This window comes from Rhea americana, unplaced genomic scaffold (assembly GCF_003343005.1).
Source record: "Rhea americana isolate MKP2758 unplaced genomic scaffold, rheAme1 scaffold_151, whole genome shotgun sequence".
Taxonomy (NCBI): Eukaryota; Metazoa; Chordata; class Aves; order Rheiformes; family Rheidae; genus Rhea; species Rhea americana.
In genome coordinates, this window is record NW_028185606.1 from 1,534,302 (window position 1) to 1,556,351 (window position 22,050).

At 49.9% G+C, this 22,050-nt stretch overlaps 1 protein-coding gene and 1 long non-coding RNA gene across 9 annotated transcripts in view; one reads left to right on the forward strand and one right to left on the reverse strand.

Moving 5' to 3' along the window:
• The window catches only part of LOC146598839 (uncharacterized), a 186,506-nt gene that overhangs the window by 156,144 nt on the left and 8,312 nt on the right, over positions 1–22,050 (forward strand). The window lies entirely within an intron of this gene.
• Positions 10,537–19,853, reverse strand: ZBTB37 (zinc finger and BTB domain containing 37). Of its 2 annotated transcripts, XM_085299643.1 has the most exons (5): positions 19,695–19,853; positions 19,195–19,305; positions 16,814–17,763; positions 15,280–15,379; positions 10,537–12,968 (listed from the first exon to the last, which is right to left on the reverse strand). In XM_085299643.1, the coding sequence occupies exons 2-5, from the start codon at positions 19,213–19,215 to the stop codon at positions 12,480–12,482; spliced, it is 1,560 nt and encodes a 519-aa protein (XP_085155769.1). In that variant the 5' UTR covers positions 19,216–19,305; positions 19,695–19,853; the 3' UTR covers positions 10,537–12,479. The 2 variants fall into 2 exon arrangements, with proteins under 2 accessions (XP_085155769.1, XP_085155770.1); XM_085299644.1 differs by lacking the exon at positions 19,695–19,853 and having other exon boundaries at positions 16,814–17,766; positions 19,195–19,238.

Below are 22,050 nucleotides of genomic sequence, written 5' to 3' on the forward strand. Positions count from 1 at the left end.
AAGAAAAAAACAGCTTGAGGCAGCCTAGACTCTCCCTTGCTTTAAGTTGCGCTTTCCCGTCGGGCGGACCCGTCGGCTACAAGAGGCGGACAAGGAGCGGAGTATTAAACCATTTAATTCTCAAACCACTCACATGCATAATGTTCTTTTACACAGTGTTAAAAGAAAGAAGAAAATGCAATTTGTTTTTAATACAAACAGAATTTCAAGTATACATTTATAGAATTTTTCAAAGATTCCTAACCAAGTTGCTAAGTAAGTTTTCATTCACATTGTTCTTAAAGCTGTCCAACGAGAGCACTTTTTTTTTTTTTTTTTTTGCTAAACTGCTTTAAATGCAATTGTACAGTCCCCTCTACCTTTGTTTTCTCCCCCCTTCCCCAGTGCTGCTTCTCTTACCACCGTTCCCTGGTCCTCCTCCAGCAGCGCTGGCCGTCACCGTACGCAGCCAGCCAAAAACCGTAGCCTTCCTACGAGCTTGTACCTGCCAGCTCACTGGAAGAGGAGCAGGGAAGACATGCTAGAGACCAGCTTGGGAACAGCTTGTAAAAGTCATTCAAGAACAGTCTGATATCCACAAGTTACACACAGCAGGATCACACTTCCAACCTACCGCAGACTAAGTGTGAACACTGACTTTGTTTTTATTTTTATTCTTTTTTTTTTCTGAAATAAGGATTGCAACCAAAAAGAAGAAGAAAAAGAGAGAGAAAAGAAATCAGTACAGCAGGAAATTTCTTAACTGTGAAAATGAGTCTCGAGTGTTAGGACATGTGTCCTAAGAAGTTTGATTTGTAAGTCAACAGTAGAAGGTGACAGCACAATTTTCGTTACGTGTGGTTACTCTGTAAACCAGCCCAGAGCAGAATCGATACGGGACAGAGAAAACCTTGGATTTTTTTTAAATTTAATTTTTTTTTTTTTAATACTGGACTGCCTAGGGCTCTCCGGCCAGCGTGCGGGGGGACCCCGCACCGCGGCAGCGACGTGCCTAACGCCAGCCCCGCGACCAACGCCCTTCAGAGAGTCTTTACAGCCAAGGGCGGCTCCTGACCAACGCCCCAAGCGCCCGACAGGCCGGCACGCGCCGCGCCGGGCCTGGCAGGGCTGCAGCGCGGCCGGGGCGCCGGAGCCGGGGCAGAGCCGCGCTCGGGCGCCGAGGGCCCGGCGCCCCCGCCGAGCCGCCTACGGCCGGCCCCAAGGCCAGCGACAGCCGTACCCACCTTCTGATTTAAAGTGCATTTCTTCAGTAAAGTTTTTTTTTTTTATTTTTTTTTTATATTTTTTTTTAAAGAGGAACCTATTTAAAGTGCTGTTCTAGTTTGGAAAGGGACTGTTTACGAAAAAAAAAATGGCACCTTTTCACAAGACAGATCTGCTCCCTGTATGCGTGTGTGTGTGTGTGTGTGTGTGTGTATATATATATATATCTATATGCTTATATAAATATATATATACACACACACACACACACTCAGAGCCAGATCTGCTGACTAACGACTGCTATATATTTTTTTGCTTGTTTTTGTTATTGCTTTTCGCCGCCGCCTGCTCGTAACGCACCAACCCCCCTTCGCACCGCCGGACCGGCGCGGCGGCGGCTCGGGGAGGCTCGGGCCGGGCTCCTCGCGGCGCGGTGACGGAGCGCGGGCGCGGACGGAAGGACAAACTAAACCCGCTGCAAGCGAAAGCTTCGCCCTCGGCGCCGGGGACAGAGGTAGTTGCGGCGCCGCGAACCCTCCGCCGCCTCCTGCGGCTCCCGGCTGCAGCGAGCGCTGGGAAAGGCGGCGAGCGGCCTCCCGGCTCGGCCCTTCCGCCGAGGACGCCGCCGGCCGCCCGGCCCGCGGCGCTGCCGCCCCGAGGYGCTGGCAGGGTGACGGGCAGGGCGGCGAGCGGCGGGGCGCGGGCCGGGCCGCGGGCGCGCGAGGATCGGAGGACGGAGCGGGCCCGAGCGAGCCTCTCGCGCCGCCGTCCTCGCGAGTCCTCCCCTGCCTGCGCGAAGTAATTTCCGCTGCGTTTTTCTCCTTTTACGCCGCTGCTTTCTGTGTTTCACAACCAGTAGTAAAACTAACCGACGTAGCTTCGTTTTTAGTTTCTAATTAGTTTCACAGTTCCTTGGGCCGCAGCCAATGGTATTGGGTCTGACTGCAAACATAACAGGAAGGTTTAAATAAATAAGCTTCACTGCAACATAAAAATAATGACGACATTTAACCGTAGATCCGAGGGGGAGAGGGATAAGTACATTTACAAAAACTAAGTGAAGCTGCAGGCTTAACATGACAGTCTGCAAAAAAAATTAATGCACTGATTTTTTTTTTTAAGTACTGCCTTAGACATGCAGAAAAATAATATATCAAATCAGAGTATGTCAGATTAAACGAGGAAGTTACACAGCAGTATTAAAAAAGATACCTGAATATGTTTCAAAAGCTTAACTGATATGAACTAGGAAGCCCATTAAAGCTGCCCACTTTTACACGATAACTCTAAGGAACCTTAACAAAAATACAGCTTGGTTCAGTCTAATCGAAGCAGGGAGACGGCAGCCGCGCTCACAGCCGGGGAGCAGCTCCGCTTCGCCACAGACCTTTGTAGACAAGATGCTATTTCATGGATCAATCACCAAGAAACTAAAAAATAAAAATAAAAATAATAACAAAAAAAAAATCCTAACCGAAAATCCACTGGTAGGATAAGACTCTCTACCCCTTGTCCACCTAATGCAGTACAGCAACGCGCCCGGGAAGTATTCGCTCCGCCGCCGGCGCGCGAGGCGGCTGCGAGGGCGACGGGACCTCGGCCCCGCGCGCTCCAAGCGCGCCGGCGGCGAGCAGCTCGCGCAGGGCCTTGCCCGGCCAAGCCCCGACCGCCTCCGAGCACGGAGGCTTCTCGGGCCGCCGYGCCGCGCCGGGGCCGGCCCCGGAGAGGAGCCCGCCGCCGCCTTCTCCGCGCCCTCCCCTCGGCCGCGGGTGCTCCCGGGGCAGCTTCGGACGCCCGCGCGGCACCGGCCTGCGCTCTGCAGCTCCCGCCCCGGGCTCCCCGGGGCGCGAAACCTCAGCGCAGCCCTCGGCAGGGCTCCGGCGCCTTCCCGCCGCCGCCAAGGCGGGCGAGCCCCGTCCTCCCTCCCGGCGCTGCGCGTCTCCCTCCTCTCCCCCGCCCGCCCAAGGCGGCCGACCCGCTTCCCTCGCCGTTTCTGGTCACGCTCTGCAGACCTCCCCGCCACCGCAAACGGCTCGGGCGGGAAGGACGCAGACTCCCCCGAAGGCGGCACGCTCTCGCCGCCCGCCTGCCCAGGCTCTTTTCTGCGCCCTCGTCCTCGGGACAGAAGGTTTCGGCTTGGCCGCCTCCGCTGACGGCACCCGCGGCAGTAGCTTAGAGGAAACACGGTCTTAAGGAGCTCACAGTATCCCCCTCCTCTTGCAACGCTACTCACCAACTCACCGAAAAGCTCTGAGCTTGCCAGACAGCAGCCAGACACCAACTCAGGTAYGAAACGGGTACCTGAGCCGGGCGCRCCGAAGCCAGGCCGAATCCTCTCCGGGACCGCGCCAGCATCCTCCTGCTCTCAGCAGGTCTCCCGGAGCGGCGCTACAGCTCCCCGAGCCYGCACACCCCCTGCTGCGACGCACACGCGCTCGGGGCCAGCCCGAGACGGCCCGTCCCGCTCCGCGCACGCAAGCGTCTGGGCACCTGCTCACAGCCGACATCTCCAGGCCTGCCCCACCGCCCCGCCGAAAGCGGGCTGCGGTCCTCATCCGCAAAAGCCTTTGACAAGCRCAAAAACCTTTTCGTTCTGAAGACACGCGACTGCCCCGGCAGGAGCGCCCGCAGGCAGCCCAACGCCGACGGCATGCAGGCACCTGCACCCCGAGGCGGCTCCGCCGCGCCTCTAACCACAGCAGCATCAGACCTCTCCTCTTTCCTCGATCACCCTGACAGCTGACAGACCTAGAAATCCCGTGCATCGGGGCCGGGGGCGGGGGGGAGTGGAATCTAAGATTTTTTTTCCAGCATTTTCATGAAAATAATTAAAGCTTTAGAACAAAACGAGGCATTTTTGGTCTGCTCTCCAAGCCATCAGAATGGTTGTAAGGAAAGATAGCCACGCGTTACGAACTCGTCACCCAAAGCTTCTCGCTTTGGTGTCTTCCCCAACRCACTAAGCACGGCAGAGTCACTGCGCACAGCATACTGAAACTACAGTTACCTAAAAAAACAATTTGGCCCATTTTACATGAAATTGGCTACCTTTTTGTTAAAAAAAAAAAAAAGTATTATTGAAAGACGTTTGCACAGAAATGAAAGAAATTGCACGTAACACTACTTTCTCAGCCAATTAACTCTTTTCTGCCCAGTTAGCTGGCAGGCATGCTCTCCGTCAAGAGGAATTCCTTTCCTCGCCAAGCCCAAGCTTCACTGAGGCTATGGCGGACGATCCTTTGGGAAGGGATGACTTTCCTGTACGTCCACACAGCACGTAACACTGCTGCCAGCGAGCACGACGCGAGCCTATCCGATCAGCAACGGCAGGTGGACGCTCGCTCTGCCGAGTAACAGGGACACCGGGTGGCTTTCTATAAAAAGAGCCTCCAGAGCGCGGGCTGAGCAGAGGAGCAAGAAACACGGCTGCTGCCAAGCCCCCGGGAGATGGATTGAGGGGAGTTTGTTCACAGCATTTGTTAATGCCTTGGAAAGGCAGCTTACTCCCCTGGACAGGAAAAAAAAAAAAAAAAAAGCAAGATTTCATCTCTGAGCCCATTTCCTCTTTCCAACTGTGACAGCAGAACGTGCACCTCTACATAGGTTGCTAAAATAAAAAATGTACCTTTAGGCATCAATGAATAGCAAAGGACTGTCTTCTAAAAGTGTAATTTAGACACTAAATATACTAGTTTCTGTAGCCTCCTCTTGCTAGGTCCCAGCTCCGCCAGACTACAGTCTGAGGTGCTGTGTTCTGCCTTTTTGTTTTTAGAAGGCTTGTCAGAATAGACTTGTTTTCTTAGAGGTAACTACCATGAAGTATGTTACAATTTTCAAGCCTTTATTTCATATAACAAAGAGCATTTTTATATAGGACATTTAAAAGCCTAGAGAAGGCCCTGGAAACTCCCTTGGGGATTGCTTTAATCGCTCTGATAGCACGGACCCGCTCCAGCGGCAGCTCTGCTCAAAGACCTCCCGGCTCCAGCCCTGATTAGATACCACCAGTGAAAACACAGCAAGCTAAGAAGGATGCGGCAGAGAACCTGAAGCGACTCTCTGGGAAAAGTCAAGCAGCAAAGATGCCGCTAAGACGCACTTTTAAAGCACTCACTCAAACCCCAAGCAGGCAGGTGCCTGCAGGGTCCCTCGGCAAGCCGGTGCTGGTAGGCCCAGAGCCGAATTCAGCGCACACCAGCGCAGCGCCGGAACAAAGAGCTGCGAATAAACCGGACGGCAACAGAAGCAAACAGCCTACCTAACATCACCCTGCTAGCTTCAGCCACCCCCAGGCAGTCCCCGGTGAGGCACCTCGTCTCCGTCAGACGCCTGGCTGTACTGCTCTTCGTAGCAATTTCTGCAATACCAAGTTACACTGGATGAGAAAAATTAAAAACATTGTTTAAAAATGGTAACCCACACTGTTCCCCCCCAACCCAAACTTTACCTGCCAAGTCTTAAATCCTTCCCAGGTTGCAAATCTCTAAGATTCACCAGCACAAGTGCTTAGGTCTTACGTGTATCTATCTTTTTGTCAACTAAGATCTTTCAGAACGCTCGTCTAAAAAGGTTCCTCCTATTTCCAAGACGCAACATTTCTCAAGCTGTAATACTTTGGTTTACAACTGGATTAAAATATAAATTAAATAAGAATAATGCTAAATGAGTTTATATTGAAAGGCTTTATATATGTGTGTGTGTGTATATATATATATATATTTATATATGTATATACAGGTATGTGTGTGTGCACTCCCTAATAACAGCTAGAGGAAGCAAAAGTCATTCCCCGAAGGCTTCTACTCTTCCAACTAGCAGGTTAAACATATCCATTGCAACAATTCCCTGTGCATAAAAGCTAATGAAGCACTGGAAGGTGGCACTGGTAAACAGCTAGATCACACAGACTTCTAGGAACAGAAAGACAATAAATTATAAGAAGCAGTAGTAACTTGTTCACAGTTGGGATGAGGATAACGTTATAGAAAACCTGAATTTTCTACAGTCCCCAGGAATAAAAAGTCAAGCAGGTAACTGAAGATTACAGTTGGACATATTTTAGTCAAACCTAAAAGAAAAGATCAGATCTGACACAGAGAAATGGTAGAAACCACACCGAACTTCTCCCAGCACGCTAAGCTCTAGTACCATCAGATTCAGCGGGAAGATTCCCAGTAACTCCACTAGGACCAGTGTTCAGCCCAGTGACACTTCCATCTCAGCCCCTGTCTCAGTGACAAGGACTTTCACAAGCAGGAGGATTCCTTGACGCCAACTCAGTCCTAGGTTCAAAAACACCATGGTCCCAGTCAACTTCCTCTTCAAACACCTAAATTATTGAGTCTACTTCTTTTTCTAGCTAGCATCCCAAACATCACAGTCCAATCTCACCTAGTCCCAGCCTCTGTATTTTCCTACATTTCCTCAAAAGAAAACTCTTCAGCAATAATATCAAGGCAGCTGGAAATATTTTAGAGATGGTAGGACTCTTCAGGTAATTTTATAACCTACTTACTATGAGTGAGTTCCAGATTAGGAATAATCTGGGTTTCTAGTTAGACAAACTGCAGTAAAACTCTGGCCTGCTGCACTTTTATTTTCCTAAAAAGCTGCAATCTACTCCAAAGTATTCCAAAATGCTCTAGCAGGCACTACTTCCAAAGAGCAGCCAGTAGAGTTTGCATAGTTCTAGCTTTTATTTGGTAATGGATAGATTACATGTCTGTATATATATATATAATATATATCTTTCTCTCTCACTGTGTACATACATATTATATATGTATGTATGTTTTGTATATTAAAATATCTTTTGAAYGCCAATGATTAAAATAAAGATCCTTAGCTCATCTGCAGGACCTTCCACTGAAGAGGTCAATCCCCACACATGGAGATCCAATCTCATGCAATGAGGAATACACATCTCGGAGTAGTGTTATCACCATTTTGCAGAGCAGCAGACCAGCTCACTGGCGACCAGTGGCAGCTCCACTGAAAGAAYCTAGGTCTCCTGACTTCAAATCCTAGTTCTGGGCTCCCAGATCACCTTCCCATGGGAAACTCRGAGCCCAAACCTTGACAGAATCAGAAGCACCATGAATCACAGCTCCTTGACTTCTCCCACTCCCAAAACATTTCCGGGAGAGCAGGAAAAGCATTTGGCATCAGTAATCTGAAGAATCACTTGGATGCTTCAATAGTATAGTTAAATTAGCAGGCATGTCATGCATCAAACAGCAATTTTTTAAAAAAGTTTAAATAATAGGTTAAAGGGGTGCTAATTTTTGTCAGTGTTAAGTGCATGACTCAGTCTATCTTGCAAGCTACATTCCACTCAAATAATCTGCATCTTTGCAGTTGTTTTATATATATATATATATATGTGTGTGTGTGTGTGTGTGTGTGTGTGTGTGTGTATGCATATATATATATATATATATATATTAGCTTCTACAGGAAAGAAAGTCAGCAGCAAATAAAAGCTACAACTCTGCTCCTCCAAGAGGATTGTTAGGGTTGAATCACCCAAAGAAACGCAGAAGGACTCTGCTCAAGGATCGGTCTGCTTAGAATTATTTACAGAAGCAGGCACCAAATTTTTAAGTGTAACTATTACTGTGTAGAGGCGTGGGACTGACTGCACTGGAAAAAAAAGTCAACTGGTTGTCACAGAAGAAGAGCAGGACAAGCAGCAAGCTCTGCCTCGTCGTTTACTTCCCCCTTGACGTAGAAGCGGGCTGAAATCCTGGCTCTGTGCCTTCCCAGTCGTGCCCGTCTCCGCTACGCCTTTCAACAAGGCTGCGGCTTGTTCCGAACGTGACTCCAGCTCCGAACAGCCGTCAGCTGGCAGCAGAGTCAGTCACTACCAACCTCGGAGAGACTCAAACAGCAAGAGAGACAAAACGCTTTCTATTTTTCCTGCCACTCAGCCACCCAAGCTTCCAAAAGTTAAATTATACAGATCACAGCTTGAAAATACGTTAGCAAAGACCTGGGTTAAGGCTGAAGGACCGAACCTGGCGCTAGGAAGGGCAAGCAAGGAGCGCTCGGCAGCGAGCTTTCAGGGCAACGCCTGGTAAGAAGCTCCACAAGGGAATCCGGCCACGGGAAGCGGCAGAAGGATGGCACGAAAGGGAGACAGGACCGCTGCCCCGCGCCGGCGGCTCTGCGTCTCACCTCCCGGGGCGGCTCTGCGCGCGCTCTCGGCCTCCTCTTCCAGGCGCGCGTTGCAAACTCTCCGCGTTCCTCCTTTCCTAGTCCAGCTGCCGGAAAAAAACAGCACTTTTTGCTTTCACACGCTCGCGCTGCAAGGCGGCAGCAGGACTTTCTTTTCCCCCCCCCCCAGCTTCACACCGGCCGTCCCCCCGCGAGGAGGAGAGCTAGCTTCCCCCCGAAGCAGCAGCACAGCATTAACGCGGTTCTCCTTATTTTCACAGCTATTCACAGGGAGCCGGGCAGCAGCGGGGAACCGCTCCCCTCCCTCCGCCGCGACCTGGCGCCGGGGCTTTCTGCAGGCTCGAGGAGACAACCGCAGCGCTTCACATTTGGAGGGCTTCTCTGCGACAGCAAAGAGCGAAGAAACCTGTTCCCCTTCCACTAAAGGGAGCTGCAGAAATAGATTGCTTTTCCCCTCTTGCCTGAGGCAAGCAAATTGGTCAGYGAGCCCTAACTCTGAAGCTGGCAGAAATGTTAAGTCGAGAGGTATTAAAATACGCTAGAGTTCTCTTCACATCCTCCTTGAATCACAGTTGAAATCACAGTTTTGGCAAAGGGGGGAAAGCTGCAGCTGGATGGGGAAACGCAAAGCCATGCCTCAACGCACCCCAGCAGCATTCGTGCYTCGGCGCAGCCGCGGAGAACGACGCGGCTCGCCGGCGCAGCCGCAGGCGCTGTCACTCTGCTACGGAAAGCAGCGCCGAGTAGCTACGCCAACGCTGGAAAATCACTACGGATTTCTTCCGCGCTGTAGATAACCCCCAGCCCCCCATTCTCCCCGACTTGGCCCTTATCTGCACTAAGAAAGTCACTGAAAGAAAAGTTTGCTCAACGATCCCTTCTGCACCGGTTCCACCTCCTAGTGCAGACGAGCCCAAACTGTTTTCAGCGCTGTTCAAGACAACGTTAGAGACGCATGATTTCCACACATACATACATACACATACACATCCGTTAAATGCACAGAAATAATATTAAAATGATTCCCACTACCATACCTTATACTGACTCTAGCTACAAGCTATAAACTTCACCTCAGTGAGGCCTGGGCAAGAATATTGGCTCTTTTGCATGCAATCAGAAATGATCATTTATACAGTGGCAACCTCTGCACCAAAAAAAAAAAAAAAATAGAGAAAAAAAACTAAAAACCTTTCACAAGCTTTTTAGTTTTCAGACCAGCCTAGAACAATATGAAGGAACAATTTCATGGTTTTCACCAGGCCAATTAGAAGTAATGAATCAGCAAGGAAGGATGCACTGATCTCATCCTGGACTGCTAGGATGCTCCTCCGTTCACAGTATCAATACAGTAAAACAAAAACAAAAACCGGTTCAAGAAACTCACAGCTATGCCATACAAATAAGGCATTCACCATTTTATGCCAGCCCTTCATCACTAAGCCTCGATGGATCGGTTGCCATCTGTTTCAGAAATATTTTGCTTGTATAGCAGTTACTGCACCTTCACCCTTCTCTTCACAGCAAGCTTAGCAGGGAAACTTTCCCACTATATTTATATATAATATATGTATATAAATAATTTTATGTTTTTATAGTTTGGTAGTATTCTTTTAAAAGTTCTATTTTAAAACACTTAAAAATCTTTTAAGTAACTAAAGTAACTTTTGATGCTCTCTAGTGTGAACAGGATAGGATTTCAAAGTTTTTAACTTTTCTCCTTTTTGATTTTTGGTAACTTCAAAAGCTATGACTAAAGCAGCATACTCTGCATACCTCCAGTCCTCCCCACACCTCGACTGCAACGAAACCTACCTCAGCCACCCTCTCATCTCACCTTCCGCGACTGCTCTCGGCCAACCTTACTGTTTCAGTACAACTCTGTTTGACCTCCGATAGGACACCGAACGCGGCTGGTCGCTCGGGTGGCCGCTCACGCTATCGCTCACTGCGTGACGATGCGCTTGACGGGAGAGGAGAAAGGGACAGAAGGAAAACGAAGGTGAAATATCAGTTTTCCCGTTTGCAACCGTCAACAAAACTCCGCTTTGCGGGGATCCTGCCCGGACACCTGCAAAGGTTCCTCTCGGCAGAGCGCGTCCCCGCTGCGCCCGGCCCCGGCGCCGAGCCCTCCCTCCCTCCCTCCCTCCCCTTCCCTGCACGAACGGACGCTAGAACCACGTCTGCTTTTTGAGAGAGGTGGGAGGAGCAGTGAGACCCCTCACTCGCACAGAACGGAAGCGAGGTAAAACCACTTCACCCTTCTCCRACTTCTTCCACCCAAACGGGGAGGAAGACGGTCATCACGCCCGGCTTGCCGGTGGGGGAAAGCGGGGCCTGCAGCATTTCCCCGGGCCTCAAACCGCGCAGCCCGACAGCAGGACAAGCTTCGCCCTCGCTCAGCGAGCCGACTGCCTGCCAAGCCCCCGCTCCAGCCACTCGCCCAGCTTTCTGTGCCGAAGCAAGATGAAACGTACTTTTTTGACGTCTCACTGCTCCTCCCATCAGCTTAAGGATCAGAACTTCATCCTTCCTTACTGCACGCGTTACGCGGCCTCAAGAGAATTTCTTCCACCAAACGTCCTCTCCCAGTTCCAATCTGCTCGACCTGTGGTTCTTTCCCTTCTCCGTTACAAACAAGCCAGCATCAGCAACAAAGAAAACTCTTAAAATATTGCATATTTTTTTAAAAGACTTCTTCAAAAGATGTCGAGATATTTGCACTTATCTACCTGTCCCATGCGTTTCCGGTTATGAAACACGTAAGCACGTGCAAACACCCACAACACACAATGCAGGCATGTCTCTCTGGGATGGCTAAACTTGCTCGGAACATCAGAGCGGCTTAGAATATAAAAGTTTAAGTCCATGCAAGGRAAGAGGTGTGATTGCTCTAGGAACCATTAACTTTTAAGTTTCCTGAAACATTATGAGGAAATAAAGTAGGGATTTCTTTTCTTTTTGCATCTCATTGATAAAAAAAGTTATCAAACTAGTTTGTAGAAACATGGTTAAAAGCAACCACCCACGATTGCTTCGCTGGGATCATAGTACTTCAGTATACCATATTGCTGTTAGAAAAGGTAAGTGCGCGTAGAGGTGGGAGCGGGGGTGAAGGACGACTTTGGTAGCCAGCCTCTCACTCATCAATTCAGCCAGTCCAGAAACCTCTTCCTACCGCTTGGCAACGTTTGAAGCATGGCAGTGCACCGGTCAGGAAGCCAGAATGCTCTGTACTATCCAGATCAGCAACAACAAAGGACATCCCCCCTCCAAAAACCCTTCCCCCAACACATCAGAGTCTAATGCAAACCTCACAGCKGCTAAATTTCACTTTCAGTAGCCTAAGCGCTTCAAATTTTGCTGAACTCTAAAATACTGCTTTATAGCTGTGCCCACTTTTAACAAGGGGCATGAGGCCACATACCTGGGAAGGGCAAGCCAAAAGCCCTAAAATAATGGTTTAAGTAAAAATGTAAAAAGAGACACACTGGAGGAAAAAAAAAAAAAAAAAAGACAGGGATAAATACACTCAGGCAAGGCAGGTTCCACCAGGACAATCTTTTTGTTTTTCTTTAACATGGCAACCGCCTGGGAAAAGGCGAAAGGCAACTGCATCTTGCCTCTGCTCTCCCCTTGAGATGGACCAGCAGATACAATGAGGACAGCCCAGCGCATGAGGCTCACTGGCTCTGCGTGGCTAAGAGCCAACACCACCAGTGGGACCCAGCTGCTGGGCCAAAACGCTGCTGAGAAATAAAAATGACTGCTTGTCCTGGATCACTACCGAATATTAAAAAAATTTAAAATCCTGTCGATCCCTGAATCAGAAGTCGATTGACACAGTTGCTTTGTTTTTCCCCAAGAGGATGAGGAATAAGGAAGAAAAACTTTCAACACTCTGTGTGTGGGGGGGGGGGCGGGGGTGAGAGAGAGAAAGAGAGAGAAAAGATATTTCTATTTTGGCAACATCTTGGGAGCTTCTTTCTGTCCAGTGGTGGCATTGCACTAATCACAGTACCAGCCTGCCAGGTTGGTGCTGACTCTTCAGAGCCAAAACGGGAAGATGGTCCTTTCTCCCCAGACTCTCCAGCCGTGCTTCAGTCTGGCCCAGTAGTGGACACAGACCCCTGTGCCGTTTCCCCCACGGCGAGAGCTTCCTCCTGCGGAGGAGATTCTTCCTCCGCCTGCCCCCGAGACGTGACGGTGGTCTCAGGGGAAATGCTGTGAGGCCCCTCCAGGGGCAAACAGCCAGGGTGGTTCTTGCGAAAGTGCTGGTTGAGGATAGCCTGGAAAGGGAAGCTTTTGCCGCAGACGTGGCAATGGAAAGGCTTGTTGCCCGTGTGCTTGCGGATGTGATACTCCAGCTGATCCTTGCGGGTGTACTTCTTCCCACACATGCGGCAGACGAAAGGTGTGATGCCCATGTGGAGACGCATGTGCCGGTCCAGGCTGCCTTTCTGGTTGAAGGATTTGGCGCAGTAAATACAAGTGAGCCGGGGGTTGTACCGGAACCAACGCTCCGAAACCTCCTGTTCCCGCAGATATTCCACATAGCCACTCACTCCAATCATGGCCGATTCCTCCCCCTGCGAAGGAAACGACAGAGATTCAAAGATCAGGCAGCTTAAAAAAATATTGCAGGACAGAAGATTTGTTTCTTCCTCCGCTAGGCCCCAACCCAGTCCAGCACTGAAGCATGTGCCAAACCTAAAAATCAACAACACTAATATCCTCAACCTCAAGCACACATTTAAGTGCTTAATTGGAGCTTTGGGGCTGGAGACAAACGAGCAATCAACTAGAAACCTCTGCTACGGCTGCCCCTTCTGCCAAGTCGTTCACTGCATCTGCRAACGAAAACATAACCCTTGTCAGACGGGTACTTAGCCACCGATTGAGTTGTGGATCAAATGTATCAACACGCTTTACTATCTTTTTAAAAGGTTTGGGCCAATTTGATTAGAATACAGTACACTGTATTCTGTTTTACTTACTAAACATTTTTAAAATGCTGATTGACACRCTTACGGTAAAATGAAAGCAGAATAAACTATAATTTACGCCTGAAACTCTTCAGGTGTTTCASAGTGAACCATGCTTGACTAAACGGTTATGAAATCAGCACCACCTCCATCGTACTGCAGGGGAGAACCTGCAGCGCGGGCAACAAAAACGGCTTGTCCAAACCACACAGCGAGGACTAGCAGATCTCCTCATCGCCTTCCGAAGCCAGAAAGAAAAACCACCCTGCAAGCGCAGGCTCAGGCTCTCGGGTAGCCATACGCACCGCTCTTCGTAGCCAGATACCACGTTCGGAAACGATGCAAACAGACGGTCTCCCGAATGCCTTCGCTCCCGGATGGTTTCCTAACCGCCTCCGCGTCGGAGGATGCAGGAGTTGTASTCCAGGCCCTACACGTTCCTGATGCTGCCAAACGCAGACAAGCGACTGGGGTAAGCGCAGGAGGGCTCCTCCGGCGGCAGCAGGGCTGCGCACGCGCGAGCAACAGCGTGACTGYGCCAGGCGCCACGAAATCCGATTGTACAAGTAACGGTAAGCTGCTCAGGACTCAGCGTGCTGAACAGAGCTGTGGTACTTTCCATTTTACTGCTGCCACAAAGCAGAGATTACAGGCAGGCTCTATTTATAGCATAAATACGGCAACACCAGGAGAGCGGAAGGTGATGATACTTTCCCATGTAAGAGGAAACCTACAGTTCTAAGCTTGAGGCCATCTCATCACAGAGAAATAACAGCAGCTTTTCCATACTTAAAGCGAAAATTGCTTTGCATGTTGCATTTTCCCTGGAGGATTAGTTTGACCTGAAATTTTTAGACGTATTCTGAGGACACAAAGCTTCAGCAAATGTGTGTGTGGGGGAAAAAAATATATATATATATATATATCTTTTCTTTCTTCTTCTTCCTTTTTTTTTTAATTGAAGTGACAGAAAATTGTGGGTTTTTTTTCTCAATTCACTTGGTCTTAACCAAAGTCAGCGCTGCCTGGTAACTCCTCACCTGCTCCCGACAAAGTCACACGATTAAGAACTGACACTTTATCTCCTAATGTGTCCGCAACACAGGGTCATTCTGCAGCTGTGGCGGGCGACACATTTACACCACAGGGGCACTTCAATGCTGACTGTACGCACGAAGAAAATCATACCAAAATGATCAGGCACTGATATTGCCACCATGCCCCACTTTGCATACCACCTTTCAGCTGCGTTCTACACCCCACTGCCCGACTCCATTTCTGCACCTCTCCCCCTCCTACCCCAAAACTGTGCCCTACCCCAGGAAAGCAAAGGAATAAGTCAGTGCCACAGTCAGCACAGTCCCTTGGGGCCAAAACAGAGACCCGGCTCAAATCCACAACCCTCTAGCACTCTGGTGACACTTTATCCAAACTATTCTTTACTGGTGTAGCATTTGGAGGGTATGGAGAATGGTTCTGGTACCAGCATGGAGAAATTCAGATTTTGTCACCCCTCGGTCTTCTATAGAAGCCAGCTAACGGCTCTTCCTTTAGCTCAGGGCTTTGCTGACAAGTGTTTTTGGGGCTGATCCAACTCTGCAGGTGAATGGGGTTTCTCCTCAGGAGCTGGTGGCCTGCCCAAAACGAAGGTTGGTATTTTGTGCCCTCGGACAACAAGAGAAATTCCTCACGCTTTCCAGGTATCTGGCCGAAACCCCAAAYGACAGACAAAACCAGTTTCAAACCATACCCTGACAGCATACATTACGAGTGTGAGCAGCCAAACACTTCGCAACAGTAAAAGGTCCTTATTTTGCAGACAGTTTTGCTCGCAAATACAAATTTACATACTCCATCACAAAATAGCTTAACCTTCAAAGCCAACCTTTACTTGCAAACTTCTTGAACTGCCTACCTGGGAACTGGGCTGCTTGGGCTCATCCATCCGCCCGGGAGACTCGCTTTTGGATCTGTACCGCTCAGTCACAGCAACCATGCTGCCAGAAGGGCTAAATCTGTGGGGTGGGGGAAGAGTGTAAACGGAGTTTTTAATGGGCATCAGGTCACTATGGTGTTTAGAACAATGGGTGAGCAATAGAGGCACCTGTATAGCATCTCTTCATCCTCACCAGCTAACACACAGGAGGCGGAACGCGGAACAGTGCAAGTATAAAGGAAAAACCAAGTCATACTGGTCTGTGGTTTCAGTCTTAACATCTGAAAAATAAAACTGAGTCATTTGGCTTCTAGTTCAGTAACAGAGAGCTTTTCGGTTGCTATTGCAAGCAAGTACCTTGATATGGGCCCAGTCACTCAGGAACTGCACAAGAGCAGAAGACACCAGTTCTCTAAGGGCACCTCTCGGTCCCCACCCTCGCCCTCCTCCCCCTCGCTGGAGTGAAACCAAGGCATCACAGCAGTGATGTGATGGGCTCCAGCTAGGAAACAACGGATACTGAGTGCAGCATACGTTACAATGCCCGAAACTAAGCGATCCAAGGAAAAGAACTAAGAAATTAGGAAAGGGCTGCTGTCCCAAGGGCCAGCTCAAGATCATTCCCAATAGTACAGATTACACATTGATTTATCAAGCAACAAGCGATGGAATATCCACTGCTTCCACGYTGCTGTTCCCCCATGGGACTAGAGGGACTGAGCTAGAAGAAAGGAGAGGCAGATGTGAAGGGAAACTCCACAAATACAAAACCCCACAAACACAGGTCTGGCCTTTATCAGATCCATTCTTTGGTCTGAGCTAAAGGCAAGAAAACAAATGCTGGGGTGGAGGAGCAGCAGATGGATGGAGAATCAGTACACASATTTCATCACCTATTATAAAGGCTTTCTGCTTTTTTTTTTTAATAAATGAAGACAACAGCAGAGGCCAGTGGGCTCCCCAGTTCAATTACTTCAGAAGATGTAAACCCAGACCCACTGCTGTCCCTAACCACTTGGAAGAAAATTTCCTCTTGGCCTACAGCTGGTGGCCAGCTTGTTTCTAAAGCAGAACGATCCTCAGACCTTCAGGCCAGAAGGCATCATTACAATGATACTTTGCATAACGCATACTGTATATGACCTAATTAATTCCAATGCTGAGCACAGTGTCTACAGTGGCTGAGCTATAAAAGCTTTTTTAGACAAAAATCCCACCTCAGCTGAAAGACAGAGGTAGCAATTCTGACCTATGCATCAGTAAGTACTAAGTTAATTTCCCAAGCTAAGCTGTGCCTAGAGATCTAGATCAGATCGCTACCTAGCTGATACATTACTACCAGAAACAGGTCTACTTTCTAATACCCCAGAGACATTCCTTCAGTGCTTATGCTTAAGATAGTCACAGGAAATACAAAGGGAATACGATCAGAAAAGGCCAACCCAGCTAAGTGAAAATCTTTCACAGTCTGCTCTTACAGCCAAGCTCGGGAAATAAGTTAAAGCAAACTCACCTGTCAATCTCACTGCTGGTTGGCCTGACCACTTTGGCCCCTGAGGACCCTAACGTGTAAGTCTCTTGGCCCATTGATCCGTGACCCGTGGTGTCAATCACCATAGCAGTGACCTCCTCAGCACTGCTCCCATCTTCCCCCGATGGCTGATTCTCTGCTGCCAGCCACTCCTCCAGGTTCTCCGTTTTAATGCGCACTCCTCCCAGAATCCGGACATCGTCGTCGTTCCGTCCCCCGCGGTCTCCCACGCCTGTCTCAACATACCACTGTCCTGCTCGGTTAATCCGTAGTATGGGCTCCCTGCTTTCCACGTCCGAGCTCTGCTCAATTATCTGGGGGCTGGTGGACTCCTCTGGAGGGCTGAGCTCCCGGATGTCCAACACGGTGCTCACCTGGCCGAGGCGGCTCCCTTTCGGGGCGTTGTGACGGGGGCTCAGAGAACGGTTCAGATTGGGCGTCACCCGGTGAGACTCTGGCGGTCTCTCCTGATGCTTTGTCCTGGTCTGGCTCAATTCTGCTTCCACCTCTGCCACGTTAATTTTGAAGTGAATTCCCTCAAGAATCTGCGTGCATTTGTCTATGATGTGCTGCATCTGCAAGAAACTGGCAGCCGTTAGGTAACTTATGATGTCAGCCAGCTGCAGACAAATCCTACCGGTGTAACAAAAGGAAAGGAGCTGCTCAAAAACAGAAGGGTTCTTGATGACAGAAATGGAAACGGTGCTCATTTCGTTCAAGGACATGTGGTCGCGGAAGTAGGGCGAGCTGGCAGCCAGCACCACCTTGTGAGCGCGGAAAGCTTGCCCCTGCACGTTGACCACGATGTCGCACAAGCGGCCCTGCATGCGTAGCTGATTCAGGTGGCTCAGGACAGAGTTGCTGAAGTCAGGAATCTCCAGTTGAATGTTCCCACTCTTCTCCATGGTTGTCCCAGTTGCAGGCGTACAGCCCTACTGAAAGGGAAACGAAAGAAAACCAGTCATCAACCGAGCTGGTCCACTCTCTGCACTTAAAACATCTCTCATCAGCTTTCACTCAGTATGAAATACTGAGAGCTATTTCACTGTTTAATTTGCAAGAGGCTTGCAGCAGTTCTCTGATCTGTGTGTTCTGCACATCACCTTTTACAAAAATTGTATTAAAACATCCCTGATGGGTCCCCGTTCCCTGTGGCTTAAGTGCTCTAAACAGTTTCGTTTGTGAGTCTCAGTAAAAGCATATTTTCCTTGTAACRGGAACATCAAAAACGGTTCAGATTCTAAAAATAGGTAACTGACTGCATAATGGATTAAAACACTTAGCACTTGTACCTTCTAAGCACTTTGAAATGGGGGTGTAACATTGTTATCTCTCTTTATGGGACAGGAATTGAGAAAGAAACATGGGGGCCTAAATACTCCTCAGAGACCTTTCAAAATCTGATCAGAACACATTTGAACTTGAGCTGTCCTAAGCRCATCATTTAAACCAAGATATTCACCATTTGTGGCACTTCTGACACATGGCAGGAAGTACGAAACAGGTCAGTGAAAGAATCCAGTTCTCAACACCAACACCTTAGACCATCCACTGGGCACAAATGACCCCATGAAAACAGAAGCAAACATTCACCTAGTTTGAGATTTTGCATACGGTAAAACATGACTTATGAACAATAGGATTCACAAAGAAACTTGCTTAGTTTCCCTTCCATAATTAATTTTTTTTTTATAATCCTCACGTTTCATTTTGGCAAAGTCTGAAAAGGAGCTCTGACAAAAAAAAAAAAAAAGAAAGAAAGAAAATACATTCAATTAAAGATCATTTGTGGCACAAACAACTTCCAACTTGCATGGCATCTCAAGTGTCGATTAGGCAGAGTGCTGCCGACATCAAAACAATTCCAGGCAGTCCAGGAATATACAGGCTCATATTGTGTCTGCTCCAAGAAATGTCAGAACCAAAGGGACTAGCACAGGCATAAAATTAAGCGTATGTGCCATTGAGGCCAGAGGCCTATAGCTTCTACATTTTTTTTAAATGACTGCCGCAGGATAGTGCATGTTTCTATGCCAAAGCAGACTTTGTGCAAACTTGGCAAAACATGTTACTAAACCTGAAGCTGCAGAGCAGCCTGTCAATCTTACGAAGCTGTGCAAAAGGATTACTAAAYGGCACGCTGGCTGCACATCGATGGGCAGAGCAGAATCCGGGAGCTGCACGGACCCCTGCAAGGSCAAACTTCACAGTGCCTTAAGACTTCTTCTTCCCTTCCCCTACCTTTAAAAGGGAGTACACAAAAACACAGAAGCAACCACAGCGCACAAGTCTATTCAACACAACGTGAACAGCAGAACTTCAAACACACAAAACAGAGGGAAACAGAAAACCTGATGTCTCACCTGTAACGGTAACGGTAACATGCAGAGGGAGGGAACGGGGTTGGTGTCCTTTTGTCTTCCTTTTCCCTTCTGATGTAGTAAGAAGGTCTTAAAACTTTTTGCCCCCTTCCCCTTTGAAAAGAAAGAAAAGAGAAAAATGTAGCATAGAGGAATAAGGCTCTCCCTAAAACGAYCAAGAATGCCAAGTTATGTCATTCGTCATTTTGCTGCAGGATGCGGCTCTATCAGCAGTATTAGCTATCGATTACACGCTGTCCCACCCCAACCACGGGGCAAAGAAATACTGAATCTTCTCAAAGCCATCTTTCCCAACTGYCTACTCCGTGTTTTTATCATATGGATGGTCATTAAAATAAAAAAATGGAAAYGCAAACAATCTGAATAGCTTATTTCCTTTGTTATGTGGCTGCTATCTCTGGCCCTAACCCCGCAGGCATTTAGACACACACACATAATTTTACTCATGTGAKCCATTTTACGGTATCAGCAGGACCACTCACACGGCTGAAATCACGTCAAGTACGTGCACACGTTTACAGGACGAGGGCCTCTAATCTCGTGATCTTCCCAACCGCCGGTTTCTAGAGCGATAAGCTCCGCAGCGTTCTCTCAGCGAAGGCAAACGAGCAGAGACCGCCCAGGCGTTCCCCGCACGCGAAGCGCCCTACGGGGGCGGCAAGCCCTGCCTCGCCGCGCGCGCGGGGCCGAGGCCGCGGCACACACCGCTCACCACGCTCTCAGGAAGCCAGCCCGGGACACGCAGAAGGGGAGAAAAGAGGGGGGAAAAAAAAATAAATAAAACTCCAACGCGAGCTACCGACGCTGGCAGTACGCAGCAGCCACGGTCAGAAGTCAGCTACTCTCAAGGGAGCCAAAAAGCTCTTTGTGAGCTTGCTCGCTTCTGCTCCGAAGGCAGGGAGAGCTCAGTCCGCCTCGGCCTGCCGGAGGAAAGCACTGCCGAAGCTTTGTTCGCCTCCGCATCGAAGAAGAGGCATCTTCTGATGCGTCTGGGGGCTAATCTAAATTAGATGCTGGCAAGCGGGTAACCTTTCTTTTTGCTTTGAAACGCCTCTCGTCAGGAAATACATTCTGTCCTGTTCGCTAGGAGGTAAYAAGCTTACGCACCTCAGCTGGCACTGCAAAGAGCTCTCAATTTCTGCTTGTGCTGGCACTGCACTGCATGTTCGCAGCCACAGCCTTCACCTGAAGGGTAACTGGGATCTCTTGCTGAGCAATGCTCTTTGCAGAGTGCATATCGAGACACTTACCTATTTTTAATACGATTTAAAGTGTCAGCAGCAAAGACTTGGGCTTCCTTATCTCAGAAAATGCCTTTCACGCTATAAGGTAACTGCAGGTACTGCGACCAGCAGAAATTCTTGATCTGTCCCTCGTGCGAAGCTGGGACAGACAATCTGCAGCACATGATGCTCATGCTGAACACATCCCTCATCAGGAAACAGTCAAGTTTGGGAGCTTCCTATAGGGAGGACTGAACTAAACCAAAAATTCTTGGTATTTGGGGCTGGGAAGATTTACTGCTCCTGTTCAACTTGACTATGTTCAAGTTAAGGATCTTCATAAAAATACTTAAAAAATCCATTCTGAACTGAAATGAGAAATGTTGCCTTTCTAATCCATCCACTCTTTTCCCCACCTCCGCTAGCAGAGCAAATTTAACAACGCTTGTCTTTTTCCCCTAAATTGCTAGTAGGTGATGACTCAAGGTCTTCGTTCCCAGAATGAGGTGATCAAAGCTAGTTTTCAGCCCTCAGAGCTGCAGAGAGAGGTCTGACAACACGAACAAGGCGCAGCAACAAGACGAACGGAAATCCAACATCCACTCAAAGCGACGATCGCTGAAAAATCAACCAGCCAGAAACCTTTCCACCTGCGGGACCCACAAGTGACTCTTCTTGCACGCAAAGGGCTCTGCCGTTCCTGACGGCACTCGGGGCTTTGCCTTCCTTTGGACACGTAAGAGCGCTTGGCTGCACGAGCGCCTGCCAGGAAAAGGCAGCAGGAACTAGCGCTCCCTGCTAGAACACGGGCCTGAAACAGGAGCTGACAGGACCAACGCGCCTCTTCCCGCCGTCCACCCCACGGGGAGGCTTCTCCCTCTGCCCTCGCGCCAGCCTCGCTGGCAGCAGCGCGGATGCTCGCCCGAGCTCCCGGGATGCTCGCCCGATCCCCCGCGGGATGCTCGCCCCAGCTCCCCGCGGGATGCTCGCCCGATCCCGGCGGGATGCTCACCCCAGCTCCCTGCAGGATGCTCGCCCGATCCCCGCGGGATCCTCTCCCCAGCTCCCCGCGGGATGCTCGCCTGATCCCGGCGGGATCCTCTCCCCAGCCCCCCGCGGGATGCTCGCCCGATCCCGGCGGGATGCTCGCCCCAGCTCCCCGCGGGATGCTCGCCCGATCCCGGCGGGATCCTCTCCCCAGCCCCCCGCGGGATGCTCGCCTGATCCCGGCGGGATCCTCTCCCCAGCTCCCCGCGGGATGCTCGCCTGATCCCGGCGGGATCCTCTCCCCAGCTCCCCGCGGGATGCTCGCCCGATCCCGGCGGGATCCTCTCCCCAGCTCCCCGCGGGATGCTCGCCCGATCCCGGAGGGATCCTCTCCCCAGCTCCCCGCGGGATGCTCGCCTGATCCCCGCGGGATCCTCTCCCCAGCTCCCCGCGGGATGCTCGCCCGATCCCGGCGGGATCCTCTCCCCAGCTCCCCGCGCTGCCACGCTGCAGAAAAAGTAACTCCGCAAGGGCGGCCGCGGCTCTCCCTCCCCCGGGGCAGCTCGGCGAGCAGCGGGCGCGGGCGGAGGTGGCGCAAAGGCGGGGGGGGGCACGGGTAACCCCCGCC